The sequence below is a fragment of the Chroicocephalus ridibundus genome, chromosome 6 (genome assembly GCF_963924245.1).
Source record: "Chroicocephalus ridibundus chromosome 6, bChrRid1.1, whole genome shotgun sequence".
Taxonomy (NCBI): domain Eukaryota; kingdom Metazoa; phylum Chordata; class Aves; order Charadriiformes; family Laridae; genus Chroicocephalus; species Chroicocephalus ridibundus.
Genome location: NC_086289.1, coordinates 18,551,087 through 18,562,709, shown reverse-complemented (window position 1 = coordinate 18,562,709; position 11,623 = coordinate 18,551,087). Strand labels below are relative to the sequence as shown.

The window sequence follows — 11,623 nt, the reverse complement described above, 5'->3', positions numbered from 1 at the left end:
TTATTTTTGTGTTTCCAAAGAAAGTCTGCATATGAACAGCTGAAGTGACTATTTTCTTTGTCAGATGGAAATTACTTTGGATATAAAGACAAACGTTTTTTTAATTAAATGTTCATGTTAATCTAAGGAAAGTTAATGTTGTATAAAATCTATTTTTGATAAGTACTTCCCACTGTAGATATATTTATAGAAAGTATTTATAATAAGTATTTGACGTGGAAAATGTAACAGCAGAGCTGGTTGCAGTGTATTTATGAACATTTTACATGGACTCATAAATTGAGAACTCTATTTACAAAGTATTACTTAACATAATTACATTTTGAACAATTTGTACTTACATAATAGATGACAGTACAAGGACATATTTAGGGTGTCCTTGAGTAAGAAATAAACGTAGCCTTGCATGAAGGCTTCTTTAGGTAAGAAGGTGGATTTAAAGGTTAATTCTCTGTCATCTTGCAAGCTTGGTTGAGAATCAAATCCAATCTGCCGCAATCTGCTTACGTGTATGCAACTTGCCTAAAGGGGCTTTTGTCAAATGTGTTGCTATATTTGTTGCCTCGAGTTTTGTATATTGTGTGTTCTGGCTAACTTACTCCTTTTGGGGTCTTCAAAGTTACAGTTACGAGATGGTACAGTATACATACTAAGTACATAATTTAATACAGTTTGAATAAAATCACATGATTAAACAACCTTGAAATAGCTTTCTTTAGTACTGCATTTAATACAGAAAATAATACATGATGCTCAGTTTTATGTCAGAACTAAGTTTGCATAAAATATTTGGCCTGTGTATAAGTAAGGAGGTAATAAGGGGGATTTTTTTGGTGGATTCCTTTAATTTTGGGTGATAGTTGTACACAGTATTTTTGTTCGTAGAGCATTCTTAGAAAGGTATATACTATGGCAGATCGTTCAGTCATTCTCCCTTCTGTGTGTGCTGAGGGCCCTTTGGAGGAAAAAAAAGTATGGGTCTGCTTTCTTTAAAGGGGGAAAAAAAGTGGCAGGATTGAATCTGCATGTCAGACTTGTTTGTTGCAGGAATTGCATTTGACATCTGTCTCCTCTTAGATTTGGAAGTGGTTCCAGGAATACTCAGATCCGTGCATAATACACTAGCCATTTTCCTTCCTTCATCTGCAGGAGGAGCAGGCTTCGTGAGACCTGAGTAGAAGGTATGGGGTGGACTCTGTCATTCTTCAAGAACAGAAGGTTTTGGTAGGGAGGTCGTTGTTTATGAAGAGCTAATTTGTGAGTGCAGTCTGTCTTCTTGGTTGTAGAAAGAGAGGTAATACGAATTCTGATGTGCTCTACTTCTGCTGTCCTCTCCCTCCCAGGATTAAATTGGTGCCAGTTCATTGGTTTTCAAATACTTCCATTTACTGCATTTTTAAAAAGGTGCATTGGGAGTACATGAGCCTTTTAAAATGCCTTTGAATGTAGATCCTGCTGTAGATATACTTGGTAAACTCTTACTTGTATGCAAAGTATGATGCTTACCGTCTGCCATACCTTTATGGTATGACATCTACCTTTTTAGATTTTTACAATAAAAGGTGATAAAACTTTACAATAAAAGCAGATAAGAACTGTGGGCAAAAGAGCAGTTTCCCTGAGCTATGGGTACAATTTACAGATTTATCCTTGGTAGTTTTGAAAAAATACTGTGTACCACGGACCTGCTTTTAATAGATATGAGCCAGGGAATTGTGTTGAGCATTCCTAAAGCGAACATGATGTTTACTCTAGAACTTTATACAGTATTGAGAATGAAGGAAAAGGACAATTCCAGATTAGGGAAATACACATAATATAAAAATCTAAATATACAAGTTATGAAAATCACAATTTTTTGTTTGAATCGTACATGTTAGATTTCATTCAGTAATTTCATATAAGATCTGTCAAAATTATTTAATTTTTGCCTGGACAGTGGGCAGAAGTTACATATCTTAATAAAAATACTGTGTGTAAATTTGAGTGACAGGAAAAAATATCTAGAGCGCACAGTTAACTCATTTTGCACCATTATTTTTTCTTTTGCTTTCCCAGGTTTTAATTGTAACTGTTTATTTACTCCATTAAAAATTATTTCCAACAAATGGCAAGTGTTTAAGAGGATTGTTAAAATTTTGCTCTATACTATTCTATGCGAAGCAGAAATCCACTGGGGCTCATTGAAGTTCTTTCTAGGTGTCTTTTCTGTAGCAGAAACCGTGTCTGAGACAAAGAATTACAAAATTATACATGTTTTGGATTTTACTTCCTCTCCACCTCCGCCACCACCATTTTCAGCTAAAAAAAGAGAGAAGGAAAGTAAAATGAGTATTTTCTGTTAATTTTAGTTCTTCTAATTTCTTCTTAAAAAGGTGTTGCTTCTATCATATGCATATTATGTGTGTTTGACCTTCTGAAAAGTGAATGTGCTTTCACTACTTGTCTGGGAAAATGGAATAAGAAACAATAACACATGCTATATATAGATATGTGTATATAGTGTAGGAGCTGATACCAACATTTCTCAAAGGACCAAACACACACTGAACCACTCTTACTGGAAAGTTTCAGTAGTTAAATATATTTAACTCTGTCCCACACATACAAAACTGAGGTATGCAAGCCATGCCAAAGAAATAAACTCTTGGATCAATATAATGTGAATCTATTTTTGAAGCAGATAATACAAAAACTTTAATTTGACCTAATTGTATAAGCCTTTATCCAACCCTGCATGAATCCCTTTGTAATTACCAATTAAGAGAGAGAGAGAGAGACTTTTTGTGTTTGTTATCTATAGCTACTGATTCTGTTACTGTCTCTCTCAAATGATTCCACAGATGTTCATTGGTCATAGTTAAGATCCTTTCCATTTAATAAATTGCGTTTCATTTAAGGTAAGATACCAATATTAGAATTAAAACTTACATTTGAAAGCTGTGGATCACCATGTTACTAGGTCATTTTCGACCCTTTCCACCTGCATTGAAACATGTCACATAATCAGTGTCCTACCCTCTAATTTGTGGATATAATCAACACTATGTTCTAACTATGTATTTTATTTTCTTAGTTTAATACTGTATTCCGTTTTACTTTCTCTTCTGAACTTTCCACTGTAGTGGTTCAGCAAACATGTTTATTTTGTTTTCTGTCTACAGATTGGCTAAGAATAGCCAGGTCAGTGTGATCTAGAGAAACCGCTGTGGTTCAGCATGTATCGAATTATTGTTTGTATGAACTGACTTAACAAACCCATGTATTTACGTGGCCTTGGTTTGACAGCGTCAGATCTGTTCTTCACAAATGTACATGGTTCATTCCAGTGCACATTTGAAAAGATGCAAAATAATTGACTTACATTTTGTGATACCAATTATGATATGCAAAGGTCAGATCCTTAACTCCTGTGAATCAGTCTGTCCATGCTTGCCTGTGTAAGGTTCCTTTTAGGAAAATTCTTCTTTCCTTAAGTCAGTGACTAAGTGATTCCAAAATACTAATGATGTAAGGTGGTCCTAATTTCAAGTGCAAGTAGAAATACCCGAGTCTTCCTAAATGTATAATTTAATTTTTATTTAAGAACTTTATGCTTAAGGGCAAAGGATAAGACTTTACTAACTATACTCTTTGCCAAGAAAGCAAATGTATAAGGAGGTTTGTGTTTTAGGGCCTGTGTTGTTTTTGTTTTGTTTTGCTGGTATTTCTGTGAAGTTCAGATGCTAACATTCCAGTGTAAGGAAAGAGTACCTTGGTCATATTCACAACCAGCTAGTACTCAGCAATAAGTTAATCTTAAAAAATACAATATGATTAATTGTGAAAAAGTGTCTTAAAAATTAATTTGGGAGACAATGGGATGGGCATAATTTCTGTGAATGTGTGTGTAAGTGGTATCACAGTGTGAGTAAGCCAAAACATTTCTCGTAATTTTATTACAATAATAATATTTGATTCATTTTATTAAACATCTCTTTCAAAAATCTGCTTTGATTAAATAATGTAACTTACAGTACTTCAGCCACTTCATTTTTATTTTTTTTTTTTAATTTTAGGCTAGTATAATTTATTTTAGGAGCCAGTAACTCTCTAGTTCCGCTAGTGTCCACACTCTGACAGTAACTTGATGGGGTGGCCTTGAGTAGCGTCTTTTTTATGTGAAATGTGAAGAATACTCACCAGACACTGATTAACAAATAAATTATTCAGTACTGGTTTGTGTTTTAAAGATGTGAAACACACACTTAGAGTAGACTAACTTTTGTTTTTCAAACTAGCTGACAGTAAATCATTCTGTCATAACAACACACATTTTTGTTTTAATCTCTGAACCTTTCCAGTCATCTCAGCTGATTGGCAGAGCTGCTGACCTCCTGTTCCACATGCAATACAGAATAAAAACAACTGACTCATTTCACTCTTACGCTTGAGTGATAGGTTCTCAGAATCTATACAATCAGATTCTCGTTTGGGTTATCATATGCAGAGCCATACTTTCAATTTCAGAACCTGGGCTGCCTTAGGAAGATTAGTGTTAAATTTGTAATATGAGAGAGTGTGTTTCAGCCAAGAAACTGGTGGTAGGGAGCTAGAGCCAAAAGCTTTATCTTAAGCTTGGAAAAGAAGTGGGGATTTGCACTGCTTTTTTGTGTTCCAAATGCACACTATCCATTCCCATCTCTTTTCCTTATGCTTTTCATTTTCAACTCAAACAAAGCACCCAGATACGTTTGGGGCTGATGCCATACAGAATTTTGATACATCTCTATTATTTCAGGTGATTGCAGCATTCACAGATAAGTAAGTGTTTAATTACATTCAGTTTTAAGTCTTAAGACGGAATAAGTTTTACATTCCCTTCACTTTTGTGATGGTCATATTTTCTATAATTCTGCAGTTTAGAAGATGAGCTCAGTGTATTGGATTTGTTTACTCTTTAAAGGTTACATGTCTTCCAAGTAAAGATAAAGCTAATTTGGCTAATTCAGAACTTGCATACCACTATTATGAAGTTTAATGGTGTATTGTGCAAGTGTACTGCATGTGTGAATTTGAGAGACAGAGAATATGTTGACTGCCTTACAAATATATATAAATGAAAATCTTAGAAGTTACTTAACCTTTTTTGGCAGCTGCTTCTTCTTCCTTTTTCTTTTGTTCCTCAAGAACTTTCATCTTCTCTTCATATTCATCAGCTCTTGTTTTCCATTCAACCCTGTTGTTTTGAAGACCATCAAACATAGGTGTAATTTCCTTGTGAAACCTTGAGAATTCCTATACAAACAATTTAAATTGGTAAATTAGAAATTTGTAAACACTCATGATTTGTAAAGTCTGGATTTGTGGAAATACTGCTGCTTTGCAGAGAAAACATTAGCTTTAATTTTTCTATTAAATCTAATTCAGTGTATATACTAGATTGATTAATTTTATTTGATGTCACATTTTTTTCCAGCGCTTGTTCCATTTCTGGTTGTAGGTTTTCTGTACAAGAAAAAAAAAATTTAAAAGACATAGTGTGAGTACCTGCTGGTGCAAATTTGAAAGCATGCTCTTGGCCATGCAGTGGTGGCATATTATTGGAAATACTGTGTTGGGATAATAATGCCCGATTGTGCATAGTCAGTTAGAATGCACATTTTTAGCATCTTCCCTAATCACACATTTGATAGTCTGATTCATATAATACAATTATAACTATGATACATGGTATTTTATCATATGATTATCAGTATCAGGATATAATAAAAAATGTCTAGTATCCTATAGTATATTCCAAGCAGATGAGGATGTATCTGAAGATGTTAAAATATGACATGTCACTTTTTTGCATTACATTTTGCAATAATATTAAAAGCTAGACAGGGATTAATAATGTTGGCATTTCAGTGCCTACAGAAGATAGAGAGTATCTGTATTTCCAGATTATTACAAGTTTCCTGTTTCCTTTGCTGTGCCATTAACTGCTTTCTGTAACCATCCACATTTTGCATACTTAAATGGGACTGTGAAGAATCAAGGTGGGCTTTGTAACTCAGTCTTTCAAGGTAGTAACAAAATCTCAGCACCCTCAAGTTTCACTGAGATGTTCACTTTTAATGAATTTGCTTCACATCTCTTGAATTTGCTTTGTGTGAGCAAGACTGAAAAATTGTGTCAGTTGTGATAGTTGTTTACCCTGTGACCAAGAGTTCTGCTGCTGTCCAGATTTTTTAACTGCAACAGTTTGTCACTAATTGTGCCATCAGAACTACTGCAGCGGGAAAACAAAAAAATTATTCTTACCTTGTACACAAATGTACACACAAAATCTATGAAACCAACTTGGAGCTTAGGTAGTTCATCTCCTTTGTTTCTGTCCATCATAGGCTAGAACAAAATAGCAGTAATTTAGAATGTGTAGATATCATGCTTTTCGGTATAATGATCCAGTAATATCATGAGACATTATCTAGTCAATGTTTTAATAACAGTTAATATTGCTTAACACAGTTAAATTATTTAGTACTTACAATTGGTTGTTGCTGTAGCACAGTTCGTTCCAGGTCACCTTGCTCCCAGAATTCATTTGCAACCATGAGGGCAACCTGAATAATCACAATTCAGTGGAAGTGTCAGCAGAAAGCAGTAAATTTAAATAAATAAAAGAACAAGGCTTTCCAGAAAATGTGAAAATGTTGATTAACCAAGAACTGGCATACTACTGTTTACTACTTAATAGTATTATTAACTTTCCTTCCACAAAGAGAGGACATATTTCTTGCTAGCTGTGTTATCTCTTGAGTAGTTTAAACCAGAAACATGGAGTTTTGGTCAAACGCAATGAAATTCTACTCTATAATCCCTGTAGAGACAGTCAAGCACTTCTTTCAAAAATTACAGACGCTCTCTGGTGTACTTCAGGCTTTTCCCACCGAATTATCTCTACCAATATTGCAGTGCATGCTAAGTTAATGGTAGATTATTATCAACAGGAACAAGACAATATTAGCAACATAACGGAATCTTCTAGCACCTGTAGTATGTATTACTTAGAAGGTTCCACAAGAATCTTGTTTAAAGGAACAGGATAAAGGATCTGGTTCCTTTAAGGCAAAGTGATGAGGTTCAGCATGATGGCCAGTAAGTACTGAAGTACTTGAAGTACTTAGGTACAAAGCAGTGTCACACTGTATTACAGAATGTATTTTTAGTGTGTTTAAGCTACTTTGAAATGGCACCAAGATCTACAGAATAGACACAGTTAATTCAAATCATACTGTTGTTAAATCTGTACCTGAAAAATACATGAAAAATAGCAAAAGTTGGATAGCAGAAAATAATTGTGATATCTAAGGGTAGCTAGGACTGCTGATGGAATCAAGGATGCCAGTTTTAGCTGAAGGCCAAGTAGAGAAGGGTGAAACAATTGTAGAGTGGCTGGGGAGAGGCATCATGGAACCCTTACACAGAAGGGTGACAGAAAAATAGAGGTTATTTTCTGGAAACACGGTTGAGTGCAGATACTTAAACATCTATAAAATGATAATAAGTAATATTTTTTTAAATGATCACGCACCAAATAGGCAGTAGAAGAGAGAGCAAATGCAGTATTGTCTGTTCAAAAAGTACCTACCTTACTTTGCACTTCCCACGGCTTGGTTATAGCAGACAGGTCACATCCAGTCATCATCATAGCCCTTTGAAAACACAAAACAAAACAGGAGTATAGTTAGGACAATGATTAGAAAAAAGAAAAAAAAAAAAGTCTAGATCTTTTAAGGAATTTAGATACCTAAGATGCAGATGGATGCATATTTTGCACATTTTGCAAAGAATGTAGACATCTATTTCTAATTTAAAATCATGGTTGTGCTCATTGTCAGACAATAACACCAAGTCTTAATTTACATATTTAGGTGCCCAAATTCTTTTAAAATCTAGTCCTAGATAACTGATTGAATAAAGAGAAAAGTATTAACCACCTACATGATGACTTCTTTTTTGGTTGGGTCAATAGATATATATTTAATTGCCTCCTCTTCTGTTTCCATTTTTTCAATTGCATCCACGATCTTTTGAAACATAGTTCTTTTCCTGTTAAAACATACCAATAAACCATATATAGTTTCTGCATTAAAAATTAAATAGAAAACCATATTTCTGATATATATGCTTTTCCAAAGTAGTATCCTAGTCACAGTAGTATGAAAGTGACACCTTCTTCCTGTTTAACTCGAACTTTTCAGGTAGCCTAGAACATACAGATTTTGCTATGTACCACTGACATGTAAAGCAGTATGTCAGAATTCCTGACAAATAACTAACTAATTTGCTAACTCTTCATATTAAACTGGGGTGACATTCACATTTCTTTAGTATTGTGTTTGTTACTTCCTGTAACATAATGAATTAGGGAAAGTGAAGCAAATACTAATAAACGTTCTTCCATTCCCTCCCCTCAAAAATCCAAAGAACCACTAAGACAGACGTGACTGAGAAGAACTTTGAAAAAATGTGTCTTGCTATTGCTTAATTTGCATTTAGAATGAATGAAATATTGGAATTACTGTTTACCAAAATTTAATAACTGCTGTTGAACAACTTACTGAATTGTTTCCTGTCTCCTGGCTTTAAATTGTCCCAGTCATAAGACATCTGGACCAAAAAAAAAGGCTCCATATATCTTTAAGGAAAATATTCATTGTAAAACAACATTAAGTCAGTAACTTGGGAACGGGATGGACGATTTGATATTTGGAGTCTTTGGCATATTTAGTACTGGGATCAGTTGACGTCTGCAGTTTTGCTTTTAAACCAGCATCTTAATTTCCATGTCATAAGCATACTCCTGTTTAGTATGAGTAACTGTAGTACAGTACACTGAATATCACACACGCACACAACCTTACAATTAGGCTACAGAATCCATACTTCTGAAATAGTGTTGGCTGTAACAAAAAGCACATTTGAATGACCTACTAAATACTAGTTGTTATTATATATATTTATGTGTTATCTAATTTGAAAACTTATAATGACTCTAAGAATGTCTTTTCTAACAAGAATTAGACTTAATTTTAAATATACTCTGTACTCTGCATATAAACAATGAAAAACTACAGTTATAAATTGCATAGGATTGACATTTTTTTCAGTAGGAAGTTACACAGAATTTAGTACTTACTTGAAATATAAAGCCAAGTCAGTTGCTATTATTGCAACTTCAAATAAGTGTAGAACAGTTTCAAACTGGCGCTTATTTAGGTTCTGGAAGATGTTTAAGCTCTGCAAGATGGAAAGTTTATGAATTCAATTCCTTTTATCACACTGGCTTTGGTTTGTACTATACAGGTTGTCTCAGAATAGTATAACAAAACTGGCCAAATACAGTCCCTAAATTAATGCCACAAATGAAAAAATATTCCACTGGTAAAGATGGCCCTTATTCACGGCTAATAAATGGCTAATTAGCTGTGTGAATGGTGGGTGGATCTCAGAGGCTGCACAAATAACTAAATCCACGGTGACTCAAAACAGTTGCAAGTCCTGCTATTGCCATATATAAATTCAAACCAAAGAAAACCACCTACATAGTAAAGGAATGGCCGTTCTTCATAATTTCTTTGCAGTTCACATTCCATAAACCTAATTTTCCTAGACTTTTTAAAGCTTCATGGTGGGCGCCTTTTCCACCTGCTCACTGCCTGCAGTGCTGTTCAGGACCTATTGTGGTTAAATGCAATGGCCTTTTCCTCAGGCAAAGGGAATGAGAGCATCACACTCAGTGTTTTTCTAACTGTCCTGGTTTTGCTTCCTTCTTTCTTTGAGGGGACAATACCCGTGAGAGCACGGGGTGCAGTGACGCCGCTGTGGTGAGCCTCCAGAGATCGTGACAACTGCTCCAGCAAAGAGCAGGGGTTAGTCCCTGGTACCTCACATTTGAAATAGTGCGTCGCCATCAATAAAGGTAAAGATGGTTTCTGTTTGTTTGTTGGGGTTTTTTTTAATCATAAATCTTCTGAGTTTTTTATGATCATTGTGCTATTGGTTAGTGTAAGAATTTATCCTGTGGCCTCACAAGGTCAGGAAATAGCACCGCCACAGGAATTAGGAAATGAAAAATGAGGGTGGAAGTGGATGCCTGCCGTGCTGCTGCAAACAAGTGGGATGGAAGGGGCATGTGTGTTCAAGCCTTGCCTTTTAAATCTCTTATTTCCCCGCAAAATATGGTAAAGAGTTGTAAATAGTCTCTTCCCTTGTAGCCAGGGCAGAGCCAGGCTCCGCTGAGGGAAGGGTGGCTGACCCCTGCCAGCGGAGCAGGGCTCTGCGGGGCAGAGGGCCCTAGTGGGCTGCGCTGCCGCCATTTTGTTGAGCCTGAGGAGACCTCCCCACAGCTGCTGGGGAAGCGCAGCTGAGGGCGCCTGCCTAATTCAGGGAAGATCAGTAATGGGAGCTGCAGCAGATCCTCATGATACGGCCTCCGTGGTTTTAGCAAGGTAAGGTGTGTGTGGGGTCTGGCCTGGGGATGAGGGGGCTCTCCATAAGCTGCTCCATTCCTTTGCTCCTCAGCTGCCAGAGCCAGCAGCTGAACGCAGACCTCCTGAACCAGGGACAGCAGTTTGATTACAACATTTTGTACATATGTAATTGTATTTTCTGCTTTGGTTTCAACATCAGCTGTTTCGTGAAAAAGGTGGAAAAAACCTGAGTGTGAGTGAGACCCAGAGGAAAAGCTTTTCTGTCTTGAATGAGTCTGTTTCTGGTGGAATTACTGATGTTTCTCTAAAAGTGGACAATGCATTTGACCTAAGCTTCTGAATTTTAGCATAAGTTCTTAATCTGGACCTAGGGGAATGAATGAGACGTGAAATTTGGAACAACATAACTTAATTGCATCTTTTGTGTTGATCAGTGTGAGCAGAAGGTTCATGCAGACGTACCTCATCTTGCAGTAGGGTTTTACTGTACTCTAGGTGATGCCTTTCTAAAATGGAAGAGCCGTGAAGTTTTGCCAGTGGAGCAGCTGACCTGTTGAAAAAGAAGCAATTCTTTATAATATTTTGTAGGCTATGTTTTTGATTCAGGATTCGGATTTTTTTGATTAAAATGCTTATGATCTGCATATTCAATATTTTATTCTGTATATCTTAACCATCGGTATAATGTAGAGCAAAAAAGAAAAAACTTGCTTGCCTTCACTCTTGTGACTGAGTAATGATGGAAATTGGAGAGCACTGGATGTTCAGTGTCCACCAAAGTCAAAAGCATGGTTAGATGCCTCACAACTCAAAAACTCTTTTTTTAAAAACATGCCTCTGTTTTGTCTTGTATGTTCAGTTTTGTTGTTTGTTTAATTTACACACCTTCTGTGTACCTTAAAAACAACCTTTATGCATCTTTTAGTATTTATTGTGTGGCACAGCTTTTGAACTCTTGTCTGTCTATAATGACTGTGGGCCACGTCCCCTGTGATTCTAACTTACTGTAAGTTAAATCTAAGAATTAAACTCTAGCCTAATGGAGTTTAATTCCTCTAATACCCTTGGGCTCCTCCCCTCCCCCAAAATCACCGTTTTATGGACTGCACAAGTCCTGACAGCTCAGCTGCGTTCAGTCTTATTACAGAGCTCAAAGCATT

At 35.9% G+C, this 11,623-nt stretch overlaps 1 protein-coding gene across 1 annotated transcript in view; it reads right to left on the bottom strand.

The window, feature by feature from the left end:
• Positions 1 to 1,859: 1,859 nt before the first annotated feature.
• Positions 1,860 to 11,623, bottom strand: part of PDE6C (phosphodiesterase 6C) — a 29,744-nt gene continuing 19,980 nt past the window's right edge. The window contains exons 15-22 of the mRNA XM_063339828.1: positions 10,926 to 11,013; positions 9,170 to 9,270; positions 7,972 to 8,079; positions 7,619 to 7,682; positions 6,516 to 6,590; positions 6,289 to 6,372; positions 5,124 to 5,277; positions 1,860 to 2,301 (exon numbers count right to left, since the gene is read on the bottom strand). Of these exons, the coding sequence (XP_063195898.1) occupies positions 2,240 to 2,301; positions 5,124 to 5,277; positions 6,289 to 6,372; positions 6,516 to 6,590; positions 7,619 to 7,682; positions 7,972 to 8,079; positions 9,170 to 9,270; positions 10,926 to 11,013 (736 nt within the window). The 3' untranslated portion in view covers positions 1,860 to 2,239. The remainder of the gene's footprint in view (positions 2,302 to 5,123; positions 5,278 to 6,288; positions 6,373 to 6,515; positions 6,591 to 7,618; positions 7,683 to 7,971; positions 8,080 to 9,169; positions 9,271 to 10,925; positions 11,014 to 11,623) is intronic.